Consider the following 22177-nt stretch of genomic DNA (forward strand, 5'->3'; position numbering starts at 1 on the left):
ACAAGGACAATCACAAAAAAAAAAAAAGCGGCATCATCACCATGTGCCGATATGCAGTCGAGTCAAAAGGCCTGTAGTTAAGTGGAACTCGGGAACGCAGCGGTGCCCGCCCCTTTATCCAGTTGCGTTTACCGGCTGTCATAATGTCCGGTCAATCCCATTTGTATCTTCTAACACGACATCACAGTCCCCTGCGATGTGATGATAACAGATTCTAGCTATGGGCAGAGCTATGGATTAAACAAGCTGCCGACGTAGACAACACGACAACCTGCCGACGTCAATCTCTGGAGGGCACCCTTGGAGAGGCATTTGACGCAGAATTATTGCCTCGTATCTTATTGTAGTTATGTTTTTCCGCTGTTCTTGAATTCGTTTCTCGAACACAATGCAAGAAATATCTAACTATTCACAATGTTGGCCACGTGAACTTACCCGAAGGGTATAACATAAGACATCCGGTATTACAAAAAGATGTGTGATGACCAGAGCTGGCCGAGGGCAGGTAGAAGAAAAACAAGAAAGAAAGAAACTGTGAGCTCTGACCTTCTCGCAATGTTGCTCGTACAGCAGAGCTAACAAGCAAATCTGTCGTAATAATGTGGAGACTTAAAGCTGACGACAAAGCGAGAAGCTTCCATTTGAGCCTCTTAGTGTAGTTAAAACCGTCTTCTCAGCCAGCTGTGACCGCACCTGCTTGGAATTATTCCTCATGTGTAAAATTCCTAAACAACATTTCAAGTTTCGGAGTTGGTGTGCAGTCCTGAATTAGAGCCTTTTGGTTAAGCCTGCCTTGGGTCCCAAGTTGTTTCTTCGGACGATGTAAAGTTGTAGCGTTGTTCTCGTTTTTAATGGCAGCCTTTGAATAAAGACGTTTGAATTGAAGACTCTATTGCATTCTGTGAAAATGGAAGACTTTTTCAGGTTTAGCGTATTGCAATCATCATTTTGTCGAAAAAATATTATCACAATAAGTTTAGAAACTTGGCACTTAATGAACCGGATAATTGTCATAGCAGTACCTCATTTAAGTGCCTGTTGTTGTTAGACGGTATGGGGCGTTTGGTGGAGCCACAGCGAGTATCGAAGGGTCATCAATAAGGAAGATGAGGTCGGTAACGTACAGTTGAGTGTGCCATTTTTTGTTTAGTTGAACAAGGTGAGTAAACAAGAAACATAACGCAGAATTATTTTAAACATGCACGACAGTCCCTTTTTTTATGCTAAGTTGGAACCGCTTAAAGTGTTTGCAGGAAGTATGTAAAACATTAGCAGCTCTCGAACGTTTCACTGAACTTATATCGGGAAAAATCCCCATTTCTCGCTTTGTTCCCTTTAATTTTCCTTGCCTCCCACGGGACAGAATGGAGAGCGAGGAAGACGGCAAGGAGTTGGTGTTGGGTCGGATGTCACTGAGGGACCGCCAAGAGGCAGCTCTTCCTATTGAAGTCTTTGGACTACGGCTGGTAAGGTCAGCTCTGCAGCGTCGTTTCCCTTCGACAGATAAATACGGCAGGGAAGAAACAAATTACTAGAATACTTGCCGCCATGAACAAAACGAAGAGGGAAGTCGCACTTAACGTGAAATTGTTTTTAGTGTAATAATATATATTCATTGCAAAATTATTCTCGGACTGCGATGGGTCAACCAAGAAATATATAGCTAAACGTGGGCTTCACTACTCCAGGGGTACTTACTTTGTGGTAATGTTTTAGGTACTTTTAGGGTAAAAAGTATTTTCGAATTTGTAAGCCGCGCCACACGTAAGTGGCTCCTCCACTGCTTTGCCTCCATTGTCGGGTACAGAAATGGACAACAACAACAACAACAACAACAACAACAAAAAAAGCTTTTCAACTTAAATGTTACAAACACAGCTGTGCACATCAAGTTCCAATTTTGTTACAGAAAAGTGTAGAATATACAGCGGCCATATTTTTCTACGATTTCTCTCAGGAGCTTTTTTGTTCCTTTAGCTGAAGCTGCAAGCGACGCCAGGGCTAATTCACAGTCGCCGACGTACACGGGTGTTTATAGGAAGACCATAAAATGTGGGGCCGAATTTTTAAAAACCTTTCCACGTTCACAGCTTTATAAGCCTATTTGGCACTTATACGCCAAATACGCTATCATATACGCTTGGTTGACATGTCTTCAAAGAACCGTTCTTGCTTGCGCATTTCGTTTAGAACTTCGGCCAGCGCGAGCTGTAGCATTCATTTTAATACCAAGGCGCTGTAAGACAGAACGTAGCTGAGGATCTCTACGCCAAGAGTGTGACACAGCATGACTGGCAACGCACAAAACTGGTGCATCATGTCGATGCAACTATTTAAACCACGTTTGCTTTAAAAAATAAACTGCCACCTTTTGGCTCGTACATGTCTCATGAAAGAGCAGGCGCTGCGATGGAACGTATCTGTGGTCGAACGCCGATACAGGTTCAGAAGCTGTACTCCAAGAACTTCATTCAGCGAGAGGAGGCCTTCAAGGAGATGCAGCGGTTCCTGGAGCGGTACAACTCGCGCCGCAGCCGCCACTCGGCCGAGGACGTGCTAAAGGCCGTGACTTTTCTGCTTCAGAGAGGGGCCCGGGACAAGGTGCTCTCGGTGAGCAGCGGCTTTAATGGCGGCACAAGAGCATGCGTGCCATCTGTCACACCGTATTTGGAAACTGTGTCTGCCTGCCAAATGCACGTGCCTCCACCTTCCTGCATACGCTGTTATCGCTAACAGGCTGCTTTCATTGTGAGCTATAACTCCTGCTATAACGCTCACTTCTCGCCCCCGATCCAGCCCGGACGGAACGTGAGCTAGTCTCACCGTGTGCGGTAACCGTTCCCAGCGGTCTTACCCACGCAGAGGAGGTTGCGCTACGGAGGATCCGGGTCGGGGTTGCCCTCACACCTGATCTGACACGAACATGGCCTCGATACCCATATTTATGTCAACGTCAAGACAGGATGCCCTGTCTGCAGCTCACAAAATCATGAGGCATATATTCAGAACTTCTTGTGAGTTTGCCCGGCACTGAAGCCGACGAGAATTCGGCACCTGCCGTCAGTGGGCCTTTCGCCGAACAGCCCATCTCCTTATATTGTTACCATCGTTCCCTTTTGAACTTTATTAGAACAGCCAACCTTTTTTCTTTTATTTAATACCTCTTTTAATTTTTTTCTACGTATTCCTTTATGCCCTGTGACAATAAACATTCGTTATTAAAAAAAAAAAAAGACGGGGCCACAATAATACCGAACACGCTTCAGTATTATATCTTCAAGTGTCGGAACAGAGGAGACCGGTAAGTTAGTTCATTTTATGACTGGGCATGCCAGCTGCATGTGGCCTCATACTAACCTTCGCTAACTTAAGATGAGTGTTCATCGCGGTGGGCTTCGTGTTGTTAATGCCCATGACAGTAAACAGTGCGAGGCCAGCTAATCGTGCGGCGTTCATTCACTTTTACCTTTTTCATTTTCTCTGCAGGTGTTTATACAGGCCTTGAATTTGATGCAGACATTGTTCACGCGGTTCACAATCGTCCAGCGGTGCGTATATGCTTGTATAAATTTCCACTACAACGGAAACTAGATAGCCACTGTTTTTGTAATTTACTTTGCTACTGGAGGTACGCCATCTCATGTGTTCGACTTGCGGTACTTCATTTGTGTGAAGCTAATTGAGTAGTTTAGCCGCGAGATGTCAGCTTTTAATATCGGTGTCAATCCCGAAATTTCCTTTATTCCAGAATTTCGAAAGGAGACGTGACCGTTGCTGTCAACAAGACTGTACCGCGGATCCTCTACCGCACAGGCGACACAGTACGTGACTTTCGTGCGTTTGCGAGATAGCGACTGTTAGAAGACAACGCTCTGCTTAGGCGCAGACCTGACGCATACGTTTCGCACATAAAGACTGCGAAAATCTTAACAAATTGGCGTACCACATTGTGATAAAATCCTTGTATATACAGTGCGATCGGAATCCGTGCAGCAAGGCATAAACGTGGCTGAAGACGCTAACAGGTACAATGAAAAGCTTTTGTCTGCGAACTAAAATTTGGACGAATGTGAGCAGTTTCATACAACTGTGCACATACACATTGAGCACGCAAACCCGTACTGATAAAATGATTGTGTGTGAATTAAAATCAAGACCCATGTGGGTTTCGCGCATCTGTGCATACACGCATCTGGGAAGCTTCTTGCAGCTGTGCACAGCGCCCAACGCGCACCGTGTATTTGATTGGTTTGGTTTGTTGGGTTTAACGTTCCAAAGCGACTCAGGAATGAAGATGTGGATGCACGTGGGCAGTTTCGAGCTGCTGTGGACATATGCAGCTGTGAGCCAAACCTGAACTGATAAAATGTTTGTATGTGAATGAAAATTGCAATCCGCGTGGCTTTCGTGCATCTGTGCGTATATGCAACTGAGTACCTAAACGCGCACAGATTAGATGCTTGTGCGTGCATGAAAAAGTCGACCCATGTGCAGTTTTCTGCAGCTGTGCATATATCATTATACGCAGCTGAGCACCCAAACTTGCAATGACAAGCTAAGTGGGCGAATGAAAATGTGGACGCATGAGGGCATCTTCATGCAGCTGTCCTGATAAAATATTCATGTGAAAGAATGAAAAAAAAAACAACAACGAGGACCCATATGGGCAGTAACGTGCATCTGTGCCTATCCGCAGCTAATCAATCAAAGGCACACGTATAAAATGTTTTTGTGTGTGAATGAGAATGAGGACGCGTGTAGGCAGATTTACGCAGCTGAGCATCGAAACGCACGTCGGTAAACTGTTTCTGCGTATGAATGAAACTTATATGGACAATTTTGTGCAGCTGTCTATAACGCAGACTGAGCACCTAAATTGTGCCGGTAAAATGTTCATATGTGTGAATAAACATTTGAGGACATGGCGGGCAATTCCGTGCCCACTTGCGCTGCTGAGCGTCCAGAAGCGCACCTGTAAAATTGTTTGTGTGGGAAAAGCTGGACACATGTACGCAAATTCATGATATGCTAACCGCATAGACAATGCAAATAATTAAATGGCAGATGAATACCTTGCTCGCTTCGTAAGCCCACGATTCAAGCCGGGAATGGACAGAGCCCCCCGAGAGAAAGTGCACTGTCAAAGGAGACTTTTTAACATGCTAGTGTCATGACTGGTGACACTAGCATATAAAAAATTCTAACTTTAAGCGGCTACTATAAAGACTGTTTTAAATAAAGTGCTACCATCTCCACCATAAGTATATTTGTAACTGCTGAACGTGCTTAATGATATAATAGGTTTCTCAAGCATTGTGCTTTTCTTGCAGGCGCCCCGAGTGAAATCTGTAGCTATCGACTTCCTTTTGGAAATGGGTGACTACGAAGACGTCAAGGTGAGATGTCATCAACAGTACCCACTTTTCGTCGAGGCGGCAAAGACGTCTAAGGGAGAGAAGTGTCGCGGGACTAACGTCAACGTGAAAGTACAACGATAATACATTTGTTGTTAGTGGGGGATGAGCTTTATTACAAGAAACTTCTTGTTTAGCTGCTGAAAATTTAACTTCGTGAACACAAGACATGGAATGGCTAATGACAATTTTACTGTCATTGACACATATGGGTGGCACCTATTTTGCATGAACTACATCTCGTGGCTTAAAGCATATCCCTGGGCAAACTATATGATGTACTGAAGGCAATCTGCCTTTATCACTATATAACCTCACGCACCACTTGATGGGTACATAATAAACAGAGTACGTAAATAATGAGATGCTTTATGGCCTTGAGCGTGATTTGAGTTCTCGGCAAGACAGCAGATCAGTGTTTCTGGCCGCCGCATCACACCAACTCACCATCGTCGTTGCTTAACCTCCAGCGTGTTAAAATTCCGGGGTTGTTTCGCTGCGCTTAGTTGACGCCATTTTCATTGACTTCAAACTGTGCGCAGGCCAGTACAAAAGCAAAATCAAGTGGGCACCGACACGTGCAAACTGAAAAGTGAACGCTTTACTGTCAACTAATGCGCTTTAAAGCACCGTTTGGAAGGATGACATCAAACAAATAAACGGCCGAAAATTTCAACCAGCAGTCTAACTTATTTTATGTATTAAGTCAGTGAAATCATCTAATAATATCCCACTGTTAATAGATGATGGTAGCCTCGCTACCGTTATTTTCTTTTGTTCGTCTGGCGCGGGAGAACAGATAAACAGACCGCTCTGGATCCCAGCTCTCAGCGTCCTTGGAGGCGTGCAGGGTGAGCCGCTTATTGCTTCTACTGCACCAATGGTCCACCCTTAAGGTGTTTGCACCGTCTCCGCTATCCTATCGTGGAGCCTCCTTCCCGCAATGGTACGGCGACCGCGTACAGTGATTACGCGCTCCTTCATTCAAGCCGCTCCCGGTGGTGGAGGCGGCCGGAAAGCAGGGAAGTTCCGCATCCCTTGTCGACATGCTTATGAGAAGAGGTTATAGAACATAAGCTAGTTACACTGTTTGCACTTCCAACGATTCCATAACCCTTCGTTGTTCATTCACGCCAATAGGCGGATCGCCCCTTCTATTTCTGATAGAACAGCTTTTGTCAACGCAGGCAGTCCAAGCAATGCTCCACAACATCCTCCGGCCTTTTCCCGAGTCTACAAATCCGAGGCTCGCTCAAGGCCGCTGTGAATTGGTGGAACAGCTTGTCGCCAGGTTTCCACCTTTGAGCCAAAGGTACGGCGATCGTGAGCTTCGCACAACAGATCATACGGGAAAATTGCTGAGAAAGTGATTAAGTGCGCTGCGGATGTTTTCTTTTGTACAAAGCACTGCAGATTACTTTCCGCAAACGTATCTACAAGTGTGCTTGACCTAAATGTAATTCAACTGAGTAAACTGTAACCATATGCATGCATACGTCTACATACATTGCTTCCAAGCGCCAGTGCCCTCGTGTTGCAGTAGTCGCTAAAGCATGTTGCTGAGTCACCTTCTCCATAAATTACGTTTGTATCTTCGGTTCCTCACGAAAACATTAGGCCTGAACCTGAAAACGGTGCATCTACTGCAGTGACCCGCTGTTCGAGCACATGATGGCGTTCGCCATCCGCGCCCTCTCTCACCCATCGCTGCAAGTGCGCGAAGTGGCCGAGCAGATCCTGCTGTCGCTCTACCGGTTGCTGGGCACCCCCGTGCGTCAGTGCCTCGTTCCCGAGTCCACAAAGACCTCCAGGAACTTCACCTACAAGAAGGTTTTCGAAGAGTTCGAGAAGATTGACAAGGAGGTGCGGGGTTTGGTTACGGGTTCTAAGAGAAATGCTTTCTGTTTAAGCAACCGGTAACTGGACTGGTCTTGTGTCAGTGAAATGCGCCAGTATTCACAAGCGGTGAAACAAATGGAATGCATTTTTCTTCTTCTTTGATGCCTTCCTTCTTCACTTTGCAACTGCGGGCACTGTGCCGTCAAATGGCCGCCGGCCATCAGATCTGCGGCTGTCGTCCTGTTTCATATGCGCAGTCTTTCGTTCAGGCGCTGGCCTGTTTGTCCAATGTAGCACTTGACCCGAGTCAGTGGGGATTAAATCGATCCCTTCTATATTACAGTTCACAAACTACCCCCCCCCCCCCCCCCCAAAAAAAAAAAAAAAAAAAAGATTTCTGATCATGAGCTAATGGAAAGAGGGACTTTTTGTTTACACTTCAGTACAATGTCAGTTGACGCCTAGCGTGCTGCCTCTTCGGTTCTTTTTCGTCAGTGTCCCTTGTCTTTTCTCACGATTTTTGCAATGTCGTAGTCATTTACTGAGACACACCTACTAGCCCAATTATCTTCTTTAATCATGCGTAGTAAGAGGTGCTGCGAACATGTGCGACAACACGGCAACACAATACAGATGTAGTGCAAGATGATAATTGAGGTTGTTTTGTGCCGTCCGCATTTTGTTTCCTGTTATATTAGCCATGCCTTTTATATGACCTCATCCATTTTATTATACATTAAAATAGGCGATAGTAGTGGCAGCTTAAATACAGAATGTGGAGCTTATTTGGCTATTCTTTTCTGTGATAATATTTTCAAATGTATATTGGAAAAATGAGCGGCATGAAACAACTGTCGATAAACGTGGCTACTGCCAATGCATGATACGCTATAGTAAGTAGTCGGTAATGACATGCGCTCAAGTACCCAGTGCCCAATTTCCTGATGAACGGCCTGTTACGGATGAGCACGTGAGGTGCTCATTGAGATCCTGTGTGCACTCGCTACGTAGCCCGAAAGTGCCCAGCGGCCACCCCGCCGGCAGCGGTCAGCGTCAGCCGACAGCCCCAGCTCGGGTTCCGGCCGGCGGGACTTCGTGAAGGAAGTTGCCGCGCCTTCCAGCCGTTCGCTACAGGAACTGCCGAAGGCGTCGCAGCATGAACAATCTGCTCTCAACTTGGACAAGTGAGTGCGAGGCACCTTGCAGACGCGCACAGACGTACCTTCAGCCACACGACATATAGTTTTACGGTGGCTTTAAAAGACAGCATACGCATGATGTTTATAGACTTCCATGCTTGTGATGACGGCTCATCTATAATGGTAGCTTGTTCGTTAGCAGACAATAAAGCTCTGAGTTTTTTTTTTTTTTCTTGAGTCTTTACCCTGTCTTTACACCAAGAATCGGTTTCTGAGAGATGCGAGGACAGGAATAGTGACGAGAGAACTAAGTTCTCACTAGATTATCATACAGGAACTAATGGTCTGGCATACGGTGGCACAATCGTATGCGGAGCATGGTGGGTTCCAACTCTAGCCCTGTCAGAAAGGCGATATTCTAGTAGGTGCAAGCATAATGCAGTGTGGTGACCGGATTTTACTGAAAGAAAAAGAAAACGGTCGAAAATTACATGCCACGGTCTGTTCAACATGAACACTGTCGTTTTTCGACCAGACTAACTTCTGCGTCCGTGCACTATTGCGCTTTGCTCAGTGACGGGAATACGAGGCAAATGGATGAAGAATCGAAATTATGCGCAGTATTACAGCCTTCTTCATTCTCTCGCAGGATGTGCATGTTCTGTGAGGAAAGCAACGAGAAGTTCAACGCGGAGACGCTCAACTACCACTACTGGACCGAGTGCCCCATGCTCATGCTCTGTTACAACTGCAAGCAGGCGAGTTTAGCGGCATGCTCGATCGCATGGTATGTGCAAAACGCCTGTGCAGGAAGTCTATGCTAAACGCGTAGTATATCTCCATTCTCGACATAATATCTGCGCCAGTGTCCATTGACGTGTATCGCATTCTTTAAAAATGGTACAGTAGCCGGCTACTTTTTGCACAGTGCAGGTAGGGTGGGTGTGCGGGGGGGAGGTGGGGGGGGGGTTGAGGGGGGAGTGTTGGAGGCGCCCATGTGCCCATAAGTCTGTAGTCACATTTATAAGACAAATGCACTAGGGCCTGCGTTTAACTTCGTTACCCGCACTGCAGCACTGGCGCAGATCCTGACACCATTCACTTTATGCGAAGCATATTGCTAGAGGTAAACCACAGCCCTTCGTGACGGTTGCATGCCGTGCAAAGAATGTGGAATGCTACGTCACACCACGTGATACGCTGACGTCACGACAGAGGAAAGACGGGGGTCCAGCTCACGCCGTCGGCTGCGGTTGCACGCCGTGCACGTCGGTGTTCTAAGAGCTTTTGCTTTGCGTACATATTCGCGTAGTGGCAATCGAGTATCGTTGGCCTGGGGGACGACATGTTCGTTGTGCGTGTCGGTAACACAGTTAGATTAGAGATGAACGAGTCATGCTATTACCTAGTTTTATGCGATGGGTAAACATTGTGCATTCCAAGTTTAAACCGTGTAAAAGCACGTGTAACCAAGGAAAGAAAAGTTTAGCCAAGTGTAACCATGGAAAGCCGAGTTTAGCAATCAACATGCTTCGCATCTGACCAGGCTTAACCAAGCTAAGCCTCAGCCATTTTTTCTTCTTCCCCTGCGAATGTCCCCATGGACTTATGTGCCTTTTTCGCACAGTTACATTAACGTTTTAACGGTAGACAGAAACATTTTTTTTTGTTGAAGTGATATCAGTACGCTGGAATACACAAGTGTTAAACATCAAAGCGTCGAATCGTTCACTCAGGCGTTCTTCAAGGAAGCGTACTGGGATCTCTGCTATTCCTTGTTTACTTTTCCTCTTAGCTTTCTTCAACAATACCTAACAAAACCTCTTTTTGCGGACGATTATGTCTGATATAAGAGTCTGAGAAATGCATCGGCCTGCAAGAGCATTCAAGAAGACTGAAGTATTCGTGTTGTTCTAGGATGGCTGATTGATATTGGTATTTCTGAGACATGCGCATATTTCTTTCTACTCTTGAAGTTCCTGTTGCAGACAACTATAGCCTCGCCGGCGAGTTCCTGAGAACAGTGTATCAGTACAAGTGCTTGCAGGCACATCTACCTTCAATTCAAACTTGGCACATCCCCCTCGTCAATAGAGTATCGTCAACTAGGCGTACCTTAGGTTTTTTCTGTTCGTCTTTACATTCTTCTGTACCAACACTCAGCTCATTGCCTATAAATCTCTTGTTGGGCCTAAACTAGGGTATGTCCCCATTTGGAAGCATCGTTCTCAAATTCATACTAACCGTTTCGAGCGCTGTAGAATAAGCAACGTGTTTCGCACACTCCGATTGCTATGGAATCTAGCGCATCTGATATCGAGTAAACGTTTCCGGTCTGGACGAGAGATGTAATATTCAAGCTAACATTTTTAGCAAAATATTTTATAATACGCCACACCAAAAGTGCCTTTTTTTCCCTCGTGTACATGTTCCCGCAAAAAATGGTAGCTCTTGCAAGCTTTTTTTCTTTTCCTTTGCTCGTGCAGATTCGTTTCCTTCCTCGCCGTTACTCGTAAATATTTGGCTATTGAGAGAGAAAAAGAGAGAGAGAAGTTTTATTTAGCTAAACGAAAAATTTGCAGAAGCTTGTGGCCGGTCTCATTAGACCAGGGGTCCGAGTTGAGGACTAGCTGGACAATCCAGGCTTGCTGGTCCAGGTTTTCTCTGGTCAGGGCCGCCGCCAACTGCTCGTGTGTTGGGTATACGGCGCTATTAGCGTTTATTCTGGTTTGTCCTGCAAATCCTCCGGCAAATGATAGGCCTTGGAGATTGTTCCGCACCAAGGACAGCGTACTTGTGAGACCAATCGATCATATTTAAAAATGTTAATATTAGGAAATATGTTAGCGTTATTAAGGCGTCCGCGAAGTATAGTTCTTTATGTGATAGTGAGAAATTTCTTCTTTATAGCCTAGGATGCTCAAGCCTGTCACAGTATGGTCCTAGAGGGGGATGCGACCGGTTTGTGTGCATTGGGCTTGATCATCTTGATAACGACATTTGGGGCCAGTAATAATTCCGCTTCAGCAAGATTCTTGATATACACCGAAGACCTGATGATTTGCTTCTTTTGATTGCCGGCCTCACATGTCATAAGCTTGCTGGGCTCAGCATAAGCCCCGATTTAAGACCGCTTCCTTGTCTTTAGATAGTTGTTTTTCTAGGGCGTGGACTCAGGTTTTACTATCTACCCTTCTGCCTCTTGTGCAGCAAGCGTCTGGACACCGGTTTTAGGTTGATCTTCGGTATAATGGGTGTTGGGATTTGCACTGTCACTGAATAAACTCCCCCAATAAGATTTTACCATAAGTAATCCTGAAAACTTTCTCTCAGTGGTCACTGACCTCTTTAAGTGCTCATTTAATTCTTATCTTTGTTATTTCTATGTCTGTTGTCAATATATGTTGTCTACTGTGGACGATATTCTTGAATCTTTCTAGTTGAGTTTTTCTCGCCCTATTATATATGCGTGCTAAAAGCTGTGTAGCGTCGGATGACACTAGTATGACATCGCGAACATTTTACGTCTCTCGCTTGTGTAATGCCTCCTCAGACTTCTTCCATTCAATCTTGGGACATCCACCTCGTCAGTAGAGCATGGTCAGCTAGGCGTACTTTGGGTTTTCTCCGTTCGTCCTTACATTCTTCTAGACCAACTACTAAAATGAGGTTTAAATAAACGATTGTGCTACTGATGATGGAGTTCGTGACGGAAGCAGACACCGCGAGGAAAGATGTACGTGAAAGTCTGGCTACGTGATTTTTGGGACAGCATAACTGCTTGAAAATAATTGCTGCGGCATGTGTCATTAGGCGGCAATAAGAGAGTTATTCCCGACTGGATCATCTGAAAAACTACCCTTGAAACGAAACAGAGAGAGAAAACTTTAATGCAAAGAAGAGTGAAGAGGTTCCTAAATGTATCCACAGTATTAAGCAGAACAGCTATTACTATAAGTTTGTGTAAATTGATGTGTTTTTAAAACAGTTCTTACACCTATCTTCGCTCGCTACAGGTAGTGGAGATTTCGGGACTGACAAGGCACTTGCTGGAAGAGTGCGTCTCACGCAGTCAGTACAGGCTCTGCATTCGCTGCAAGGAAGCCATTGCCAAGACTCGCTTCGATGGTCATGTCAAGCTGAAGACCTGCGTCCGTAAGTTGCACCTCACCGCACCTAAGCTCTAAATCAGACTCTATTACTGACAAGTGTCTTACATCATCTGTGTCATAGAACAGCAGAGGATATGGCACAAGAAGCAGAATTATTACTTTTCTAAGCACCTGACATCAAATTGCATTCAGTATTCTTTAAATGAAATATTTGCTAGAAATATCAAAAATTTTGCTGCTAGTCAATATAGCCAGGATGAAAGCAGTACAACAAGCATCGAAAATTATGTTCTTTTTTTTTTTTTTTTTTAGCTCAGCACACTGCACCATCGTTATGCAAGGAACTCAATCTGAAGCTTGTGCAACAGCTCTGCCATCCTGTTATGAGCCGCGGCTTTGCCTCCTTTGTCAAAACAGTGCTTGCTTACATTAGTAATCCTTTGGAGAATCTACAGTCGTTTTTGTAGGGTTTACTATGGTGAAGTAATGTCGTTTTAATGGCAATTAATTTGCGAGAAACTCATGGCTTACGTGTTCTAAAATGTCAAAATGGCTTAAGCGTTTTTCTTGGCGCTTTAGGGAATTTTCAAGCTTTCAAATCATATGCAGCCTCGGTAAGAGCTTGGTGTGTCCACATCATGAATATGTGTTAATATTTTCTCTTTCTGATGCTGCGAATGAATGTTTCAATAACGAATAAGTGACTAATTTCTAGGTACTTGTAATTTACCAAATTGATTGCTGCGGTGCAAAATTCTTTTTGATGAACGTACATCACTTTTCCCGGCTGCATTTGAGTGTTTTTTTTTTTCTTGTGTACCATAAAGTTCTTCATGCATGCCGTCATGCTAAAGAACAAAGTGTCAGTTTGTGTGGACGATATTGAAACGGATGTTTTGGTTGACACTGATGCCGCTGTTCCAATTATGGACCTTTGGTTTAAGAACCGCCTTTGACAGAAAGTTGTGCTTGTGTGGAAAAGCACCGCAGTCTAGATGTCTTCGTTGATAATGCACATTTATGTCATACTCTGTACTCCCCTGCTTCAAAAGATGTAGCTACCATAAGGCTACCATAATGCGGAAACGTACACAAAAGAACAGCTCTCATATGACTTCTAGCCATGCATGATAGTTACCGAGTTAGAAAACTCGGTAAATGTCAGATTTAGCGTCTGGCGAAGACCGCCTGTACCTAACGTGTGAAGCATTGTGTCGTGCCGATAACTGTACCCTTTCATACTAAACTGATGCGTTTTGTTCTTTTTAATTATTAATTCGTTGCTGTGTATCGCTGCAGTGGCGAAGCCTCCCCACCAGGCCAACCACTGTCCTCTGTGCCACCAGAACTTCGCGCCTGGTGACGATGCCTGGAAGGTGCACCTCATGAGCGAAGTGGGCTGCGCTTTTAACCCGAGGCGGAGGAACAAGTTTTTTCGATGGCGCTCTGGTGAGAGAATGTGTACCGAGAGGCCTGTAGTCGGATCGGAGGAGAATCAGCATCTGAACGGTGCTGTTTGAGTGACAGGCATTTATTTCTCGCTAGTGAAAAGAAAAGGCGAAAGTGAAACGCTGCACATATGTTTGATGCACCGATACGAGATACACATTTTACAGCTGTGGTTAGTATGGATACAAAAGTTGAGTTGACAACAAACATTCCACACTTCTTGACGTTTGACACCGTAGACAGTCGAGGACACAAACCAGAAAAGTATTTCTTTCACCGCAAAAGCCCTTGTACTAAATCCGGCGATGGAGACGATTTATGTAGACAAGTAACATCCTTTCGACCATGTGACCGTACTGAATTGTGTTTAATCAATGTGAAACCAGCGCGTGCAGGCTCGTGCGATCGTTGTGGCAACGCTAGTTTTCACAAAGACGATATGATTTAGGCTTTGCGACAGGTCTGCCTTTAGCCAAACATAAAACAAGCAGCAGCACTGCAAGAGGTTTCACTCAGTTTAGTGTATTTAGCACAGCCTTACAACTTGGCAGTTTTTGTGCATTACTCATGCCAAACGATTTAAGTATGCACGGGCCGTAACTGCAGTCATCAGAAGAAAACTTCTGCGGCAGCCGGCTTTAGTGGAAAGACAGCGACGTTGTTAATACAGCGCAGTGACATAAAACAGGGAGTGGTTATTACTGGAAAGCGATGCGAAGCAATTATAATTCCTCATTCTTTTCAGGCTTGGTAGATAAAGTAACCACGTGATACTGAAAGCCGTACAGTTTGAAGAAGTGGCGCCAACCATAGCAGCCAAAAGCGGCGACTCAGAGTGAAATGAGATTCCAGCGGCCATAATGGGCTCATTCGCAACTGTTGACGTGTCGATACTCTCATGTAGCAACGAAGCACTAGGCGACTTTTCGTTGCTTAACAGAGAAGCTGTTCTGTGATGACTGACGTTGCGCTTTAACGATGGTGGCCCTCTGCGCGATGCACGCAGGCTCGGTGTGGGAACCAGAGTACAGCGTGACGGTGCCGGACAGCATGGCGGGAAAACTGAAGATCCTTGGCGCACTGCCGCCAGAGTACCGCCAGTACACATTGCACCACTCGCGCAGCAAGTCGGAGCCGGCGCCCGCCAAGCGCAGCTCCGGCACTCAGACCAATGACGAAGACGACGAGCCCAAGGCCCAGTGATGTGTGCTGCAGCATTGGACTGCTGCCACTTCGTCTGAGCTTTTCAAGGTTGCAGTCCGGAGACGGCGATAGTTTAAGTGAATCAGGGAGCGGACGCAGTGACTTTTCCGCGGAGCCACGCGAAGCTCCACTATAGAGAGAAGCGTTTGTTTGACCAGCGGCGCCGATTCCCGGCCGTGTTGAAAAAAAGAAACATGAACGTGCACTCTTTGTAAACCTTTTGCAGCCCACCGCGACAACAGCCGGAACGGGAAGGCTGCCAAGTTGTGCCGTGGTTGCTCCCGACGAGAACATGTTCCTTTATCTCTCGCAGACCTTTTCATCAGCTAGATGATGAGAGCTCACCCTCCAACCGTAGCAACGCCGCCACTTTCTCCTGCAGCCCTCCCCATTCTGATCGCTGTCGTGATGGGTTACAAAATGTGCAAAAAACGCACGCGGAAGAGCGGAGGCTTTGCTTAGAAGTAATCGAAGGAGGACAGAGAGGAAGAATCGAAGTTTAGATTTTTCAATTGTCGAACATGAGAAATCTTGTTTGTCCTCTACTCAGTCCCTTTGTCTTCAACAACTATGAGCGCGTGCCCGCCTTATGGGTACCGACAGCAGAAAACAACGAATAACCGACATGTACCATTTCCATTTTCCATTACCATGCTATAATCATCGTCTGAACGACGGAATTGTTTTTCTACTTGGTCTCTGGCAACAGTGGTGTACGGCTGGAACTTTTATCCTGCACGTTAGTTCGCGCACGTCGTGCGTGGTTCGCTTCAGTGAGCACTTTCAGTGTCGTTTCTATGCTTCGCAACACAGTGCGTTAGATGATCGTGCTAGGCCTGCCTTCAATTACAGGCGTGGTGTTTACAATAATATTTTAGGAGTGATTATTTCTTTCTAAACCAAAGCAAATAAACCTTCATGTTAGAGTGTTTCTGCGACGAAGAAAAATGAATGGCACGGCCTTACTAGTTGACGAGAAAGTTTCGAAGATTCCGCAGTCATGGACAATGTTGCTGCAGGCGACATCGAATGCGAACATCAAAATAAAGATAATGGCATATAACACAAGCAATCTTGGTGACTGTTTCTGCTTGCATAAATAATTAGCTTCGTGGGTTCCTCTTCTTAATTAATGGCAAACAAACTGGTCCAGCCTTCTGTTTTACTTCCTCTCCTTACTTGCCTGCGGTTCGTAATACCTCACCCCAACGTCTGGTTCCGTACCTGACTCACGGCTTTGAATCTGGCTGCTTGCTCTCCAAGAATTTTTAGCGACGCTTCGCTCAAAAGGTTCTCAGAATTCAACCAAAAAGAAAACACTCACATGGAAAAAGTGATAAATGACTTTGCTGTGGTTAATTGTTGGTTAAGCAAGAAAGAATTCTGTAAGCAAGAGGGTTATAGCTCCTATATTACGGGTTTAAGCCGTGCATATGAGCCGTGAACTGTAGCCAGATTTCATCAATGCTGGCGGAGCACTCAGTAAACAATTCATGGAAGTCGTAGTATTCGTGGGTATTATCATCTGGTATTATCATCTGCTTTGTTAAATGCGTACACGTGTCTTCTAGTACTACACTGACGAATTTGATTTGGGATCAATCAGAGGAAAGCAATTCCTTTGATTTACATGTCCTGCACGTTTTTGCTTTTAATTACCAGCCTTTGCACAGCGACGCCCCGCAGTACAAGTTTCCTCTCCCTCAGAGTACGAAGCAGCAGACATTCTTTTCTGACATTTTCGAACAGGAAATACGCAGAGGAATTGCTTTCCTCAGCAGTACCTTCTTGGCTGAGCGCCTTTTTTACGTGAACGGCCATTTTGCTTGCGAGCGATCATTACCTGGCAAATTTCGCCGCTGCTAAGTTCGTGAACATCGCATACGTACATAACGATGATGTTACACTTGCAGAATCTTCCTGAAATTTTGCTGGCTGTGTAAAGCTATGTTGTTCTCCATTCACAAATGCTGCGACACCTGTTTAGAGACAGCGAGTTGCGACGATGTTCGAGTAGCGTCCGTATTGAGGTGAAAGCCTTAAAGCCCCATTGTCAGAAAATCCGGCTCCACTGGCGTCTGTGGCTCGAAAATCCCGAGCCTGCCTCTGACAAGCGGTATGCGACCGTGGACATTGGTTGCAGGTACGCCCGTGAAGTGCCATGCTCGTAAAGAGGAGCGGACAGAGAGTCACGGACAGACAACGGGTTTTCGGCGGAGTGGACTGTGGCTGCCTATCTCAATAAGATGAGTAATGTGGAAGTGATAGAAATCCCAATTAAAATGGAGACTGCGCATCACTCAGAGTGTAATCGCAGAACTACCTGCTAGTCACCTGTCACCAAATGGTGAAACAAATGGAAAGCTCTAATGGTGGGAAATAGTATGTCCATGACAAGTGGCAGTTCGGAGATGATATGAGCTGACACTGAGTGGTCGAGAGTAGTGTGACTGACCACTCTACAGAGTAACTTAAGGTAGGCTCTAGAAGTTGTACAAACATCACGTATAAGTCATGGCATGACTGAGGCCCGTTATGAAACTGGAATGACTTGGCACTTTACAATGAAAAACGTGAACTAACGTATACTTTCGCATTCTCATCCTAATAAGTTTCTACTGAATCTCGCATTAACCTCGGTCATAAATAATCCCGGTACATGATGCGAATGCACACACAGTACCTTTAGTTGACTTGGTTGAGTGAGGCATAACGCTGTATTACTAAGCACACAGAAGACACTCATACAAGACTGACAGGTACTCGACTAGACTGCAGCTTGCCTTTGGTCTCTCACCAATTGAGAGGTCAGAAACCAGAGTCGCACATACAGTCTCAATCACTTAACTATAACCAGTAGTGACATGCTCATACAGCGTCTTCAGTCTCTGAGAGAGGGTCTAAGAAGGGAAATCATGTCATGTTTATGGCCATGGCGTTCTTTAATGAGCCGGTGAGTGTGTGCGGTTGTCGTCGTTCTGCGCTGCCTCAATATTCTCTTCTGGTGCTGTGCCAGATATAGCACAGCTTGTCCGCATCCCTTTTCATCTTGCCGCCTGTTTCGCTGCAGTAAGCCTTTTGGTAGTACATGTCGTTCAAGAACATCTTGTTGACGCTGTAGGGAGAAAAACGAAGGGCTGTCAGTTTCGACGCCACTCCAAGTACCGTCTTTGCCAAAAGTAACCAGGCTGCATGTTTTGCTTCTCGCTTATATTCTAAAGCCCCCCCCCCCCCCCAACATTGCTTCTTAGAGGATAAAAACTTGTTATTAAGTGAAGGCAGGAGCTCACCTTTACTTTGCACAGATTTACAGCTTCAGAAGTGGTACGAATTCTCCACTACTCGACTTAGAAGCGAAACCCGCAGCCTGGTTACTTTTGGCAAAGACGGTACAATTCAGTTAGGCCACAAGAAATGCAATATGTTATGGAGCGCTGCAGCAATTACAGAAGCGAAATTTGTCTCGCTTCAGCGAGTATGACAGTAAATATTTCACTTTTACGTGCCCAGAACACATGCATGTTGCCGACAACGAATCTGAGCATTAGTGCAGTGCTACTCGCCCTGAACGACAACATACATTATGCAGGCCCCCTGACGGCGTTCCTTCAAAAGAAGTGTTATTGTGTTTAGAAGACACAGTGGCGCCACTAAGGCGCAAATGAATACAAAATCGAGTTGATATGCTCCTCATAGATGTGCCATCGATCGTTAAAGGTTTGATTAATTTGTAGGAATATTTTTTAATGTCGATTTCAAAATAAAAATGCACAAAATGTAGGAAAACAAAAGTGTCTCATTGTTAACAAGCTGACTTCAGTATGAGTGCCTGCACTCGCATGTACCGCTCTACAAGCATACAGTTCAGGCCCTCGGAATTGTCTTAACAGGTACGACTTGGCGCTGCAGGCGACAAACTTCGACTTGTAATTAGGATTAGCTTCTTTGCACGCATGAGCGCCAATCTTGGCCCTGGTTGTTAACACGTTAAGTAAAGTGTTGCTGGCGGTGAAACGCACCTTTCTTTCATCTTTGGGTAGCGGCAGTAGGACTGCAAAAGAAAGAAAAAGAAATGCATGGAAGTCAGAGCCTTAGACAAAGGAGGCGAATCACAAAGCGTATGCACGAAAACCGCTGAACTTACAACTGAGCCGGTCCTTCCTCACTTAAGTCCATGCAAAGCAAGTATGGGGCATGACTCATACTGAGCTTAAAAGAGTTGTGTATTGACTAATGTGAGTCATCAGCAATCTGTCCGCTGACAACTGGGAGAATCTGGATAGATTAGCGGGAAACGATTGCGCGCACTCTGGGTATTGTACTGGTTATTGTGGGTATTTCGCCCAAAGGCGAAAAAAGAAAAGGAAAATATCGGTGGCAAACCTGCTAGCCCTATAGGATAAAAACAACGAGCTTAAATATAAAAAAGATTAGCTGCAACTCAGGAAGAAAAAACTAAACGTATAATACAAGCGGGAGCGCAGGTGAACGAGCAGTATGTTACTTGCTTTATCTTTCTAAAAAATATATAAACTAACCTAATAACTGCACATGAAATTGCTGATTACCTGAATTTTATCAGTTGATAAATCACGCTTTTTGGCAGATAGGTTGGTTGGTTGGCGTGGTTTACGAGGTTTAACGTCACAAAGCAATTGACGCTATGAGAGACGCTGTAGTGGAGGGCTCCCAATGTTTCGACCACTTGGGGTTCTTTACGCGCCGTGTTTGGCACTTGTGTACTTTGCCGAATACCTGCCCGCGCCCATGTGCTAGAGAGTTTTATAAGCATAACGTCTGAATCCTTGACATGTAAATGTACTGCCGACTTGTTGAATGCCAAGGACAGCATGCAAGTTGGGCCATTTGTCTCAGCTTATTCCAGTACCCCTCTAGTTACTAGCATGATGCAACAGCTTCGGGACTAGACATCACGACTGCAACAGCTGCGTGCCTTCAACGGTAGTTTCTTAGTGAAAGAAGAAGTAAGAAGCGTAAAACGTGGTGTCCTTACGATATTTGCCAATGTGTAAAAAAAAAAATCAGGCATCTCACGAAACAAACATACACTGTGACCGCTTTGTGACCAGATAGAGAGAGAAAGAGAAAAGAGGGAAGGTGGAATCGGTGAGGACACGAAGGGTTTCTGTACGCACCCGCATGACGGTGGTGAGGTAGATCTGCTCCATGTCGGCCTTCGCGTCCGTGTCGAGTCTGTACTCTGGTCGCGGGTAGGCCCTGATCAGTGCTTCTCGCCGGAAGAACTGTGAATCGAGTAGGCGCAAGAATAGCAGCAGCTAAGTACGTTGCTTAAATTATGCCACCATCGAAGCTTTGTATTTACTAGCGTGGCACGTTCTGCACGTCTAGCTCCGTCTAGGGCAGTGAGATAACTGAACACTTGATGACAGCGGCGACGTGTACATGCAAAACCAAGACGCATACGAACCCGAAACCCTGGAGAGAGTGGCCTCGAACCCTTTGCCACCAGGCGTGCGTCTGTGTTGTTCTGCGCAGAGGAAGTGAAAGTGAAGCGTTAATGCGATTACCGGTCATAGAAACGGCGGTTGACCACACTGATCGCTTTGTACAACGTTCATGTAAAGGAAGACTTGTATATAGCATACTGGACTTGAGTCAGGTTAAAGTTAACTGTACAATATGTTTAACATTGTCCAAGCAATAGAATAAGAGATCCATAGGACCCTGCGAGTTAAGCAGTACGTAGTGCCGATGACAATTAATTAGGCACGCTGCGCTCAGAAAAAAGCATACTTGGGAAGCCGTGCGACATATGCTATCGTCTGAGCAGTCATTGAAGGGTTAACAGTAAGGCCTGACCAGAAGTATCTAAAACCATAACTCTAGCACCCCAGAAATCTATTGTGGTAGTTTCTGCCGAAAAAAGTTCTGTCGGAGAAATCATGCCATGCGATTTATCTCAATTTTCCATGATTTCTCCAGGCAAATGCATTTTTTTTTTTGAGGAAAATTGGGAAATAATTTTGCCTTAGAGGCGGTGCTGATGACCGCGCTTCAGCCAGCGCCCTGTCTGAATGGTGCAATCACATGAATACATTTTGTCTAATAACTTATTTATTTGTTTCTGTAGCCTCAGTGCCGTAGGGATAAGAGAAGGGAGTGGTTACAGGCATAAAAACAAATGCAACAAAAAAGAATGGGGCTGGTAAAACCAGGTCACATATATGTCTACTCACACAGCGTTAGTCATGGCGTTCTTGAAATACAGGTATAAAAGGAAATGCAAAAGAAACAAAAAGGCTAAAAATTAACCGCTTGAACTTCAGCACAAGCTTTTAATTTTTCTTTACTGGATTGCTGAGGTCTCGCTGTTTCCATAAAAACACCTGAAGACAATGTGAATCAGCATCATGCAACTTTCTCTGCCAGAAGTAATAATGAACATGACCTGTGGCATCTGGCTGGAGCTCAGTTACGCAATTGAAAAATTTCAAGTGAGATATGAATTACGCAGTTTGCTTGCATCGCCGGTGTCACAAACGGTACGTAGTTGGGCTCGAGTTGCGAGACATACACAGAGTCGCGTACTGAGATAGGGAAAACACGCTAACCACTTTCGCTTCGTTCAGACACCTGTACTGCCAAGCCATCTTGCCCATTGCATACGTGCCAGTCCAGAGGACAGGATGCTGGTAGCCTGCCTTGGTGTAACCGCCTGCAAAGATTTTCCCCAACGAGCAGGCCAGTAGTATATTGCCGTTGCTTTGCCAAGTAATCATGCACTGAATAAAAGGGCAAAGATGCAACACAAAAGGACAAACAAACAAACAATTTACAGCATTGCTTTGAAAGGACTACCACTTAATGCACGCTGTATTGGCACATCTGATTTGTTTGAGCGTGAATTATGAAAAAGCGCAAGCAAAATGCAAAATTTCGTACAAAATCTGCTCACGGCACAAATCTCAGGAACTTTTTCTTTACGTAATACGTAAATTAACAAGCAGGTCAAAATGCATAAATCAAACAAGAACATTTA

At 45.2% G+C, this 22177-nt stretch overlaps 2 protein-coding genes across 2 annotated transcripts in view; one reads left to right on the forward strand and one right to left on the reverse strand.

Annotated features, from left to right (window-relative positions):
• The window catches only part of LOC146197298 (centrosomal protein of 104 kDa), a 45917-nt gene extending 29698 nt beyond the window's left edge, over positions 1-16219 (forward strand). Inside the window, exons 12-23 of the mRNA XM_084597161.1 lie at positions 1364-1466; positions 2443-2610; positions 3487-3548; positions 3749-3821; positions 5331-5396; positions 6602-6726; positions 7064-7277; positions 8265-8437; positions 9042-9150; positions 12409-12547; positions 13804-13953; positions 14960-16219. Of these exons, the coding sequence (XP_084453287.1) occupies positions 1364-1466; positions 2443-2610; positions 3487-3548; positions 3749-3821; positions 5331-5396; positions 6602-6726; positions 7064-7277; positions 8265-8437; positions 9042-9150; positions 12409-12547; positions 13804-13953; positions 14960-15156 (1579 nt within the window). The 3' untranslated portion in view covers positions 15157-16219. The remainder of the gene's footprint in view (positions 1-1363; positions 1467-2442; positions 2611-3486; positions 3549-3748; positions 3822-5330; positions 5397-6601; positions 6727-7063; positions 7278-8264; positions 8438-9041; positions 9151-12408; positions 12548-13803; positions 13954-14959) is intronic.
• Positions 16220-18035: 1816 nt separating this feature from the next.
• LOC146197299 (uncharacterized) overlaps positions 18036-22177 on the reverse strand; it is a 49198-nt gene continuing 45056 nt past the window's right edge. Inside the window, exons 11-15 of the mRNA XM_084597162.1 lie at positions 21750-21853; positions 20606-20665; positions 20313-20420; positions 19176-19207; positions 18036-18271 (exon numbers count right to left, since the gene is read on the reverse strand). Coding sequence (XP_084453288.1) covers positions 18145-18271; positions 19176-19207; positions 20313-20420; positions 20606-20665; positions 21750-21853 — 431 coding nt within the window. The 3' untranslated portion in view covers positions 18036-18144. The remainder of the gene's footprint in view (positions 18272-19175; positions 19208-20312; positions 20421-20605; positions 20666-21749; positions 21854-22177) is intronic.

This window comes from Amblyomma maculatum, chromosome 3 (assembly GCF_055883805.1).
Source record: "Amblyomma maculatum isolate TAMU_Amacu chromosome 3, ASM5588380v1, whole genome shotgun sequence".
Classification (NCBI taxonomy): domain Eukaryota; kingdom Metazoa; phylum Arthropoda; class Arachnida; order Ixodida; family Ixodidae; genus Amblyomma; species Amblyomma maculatum.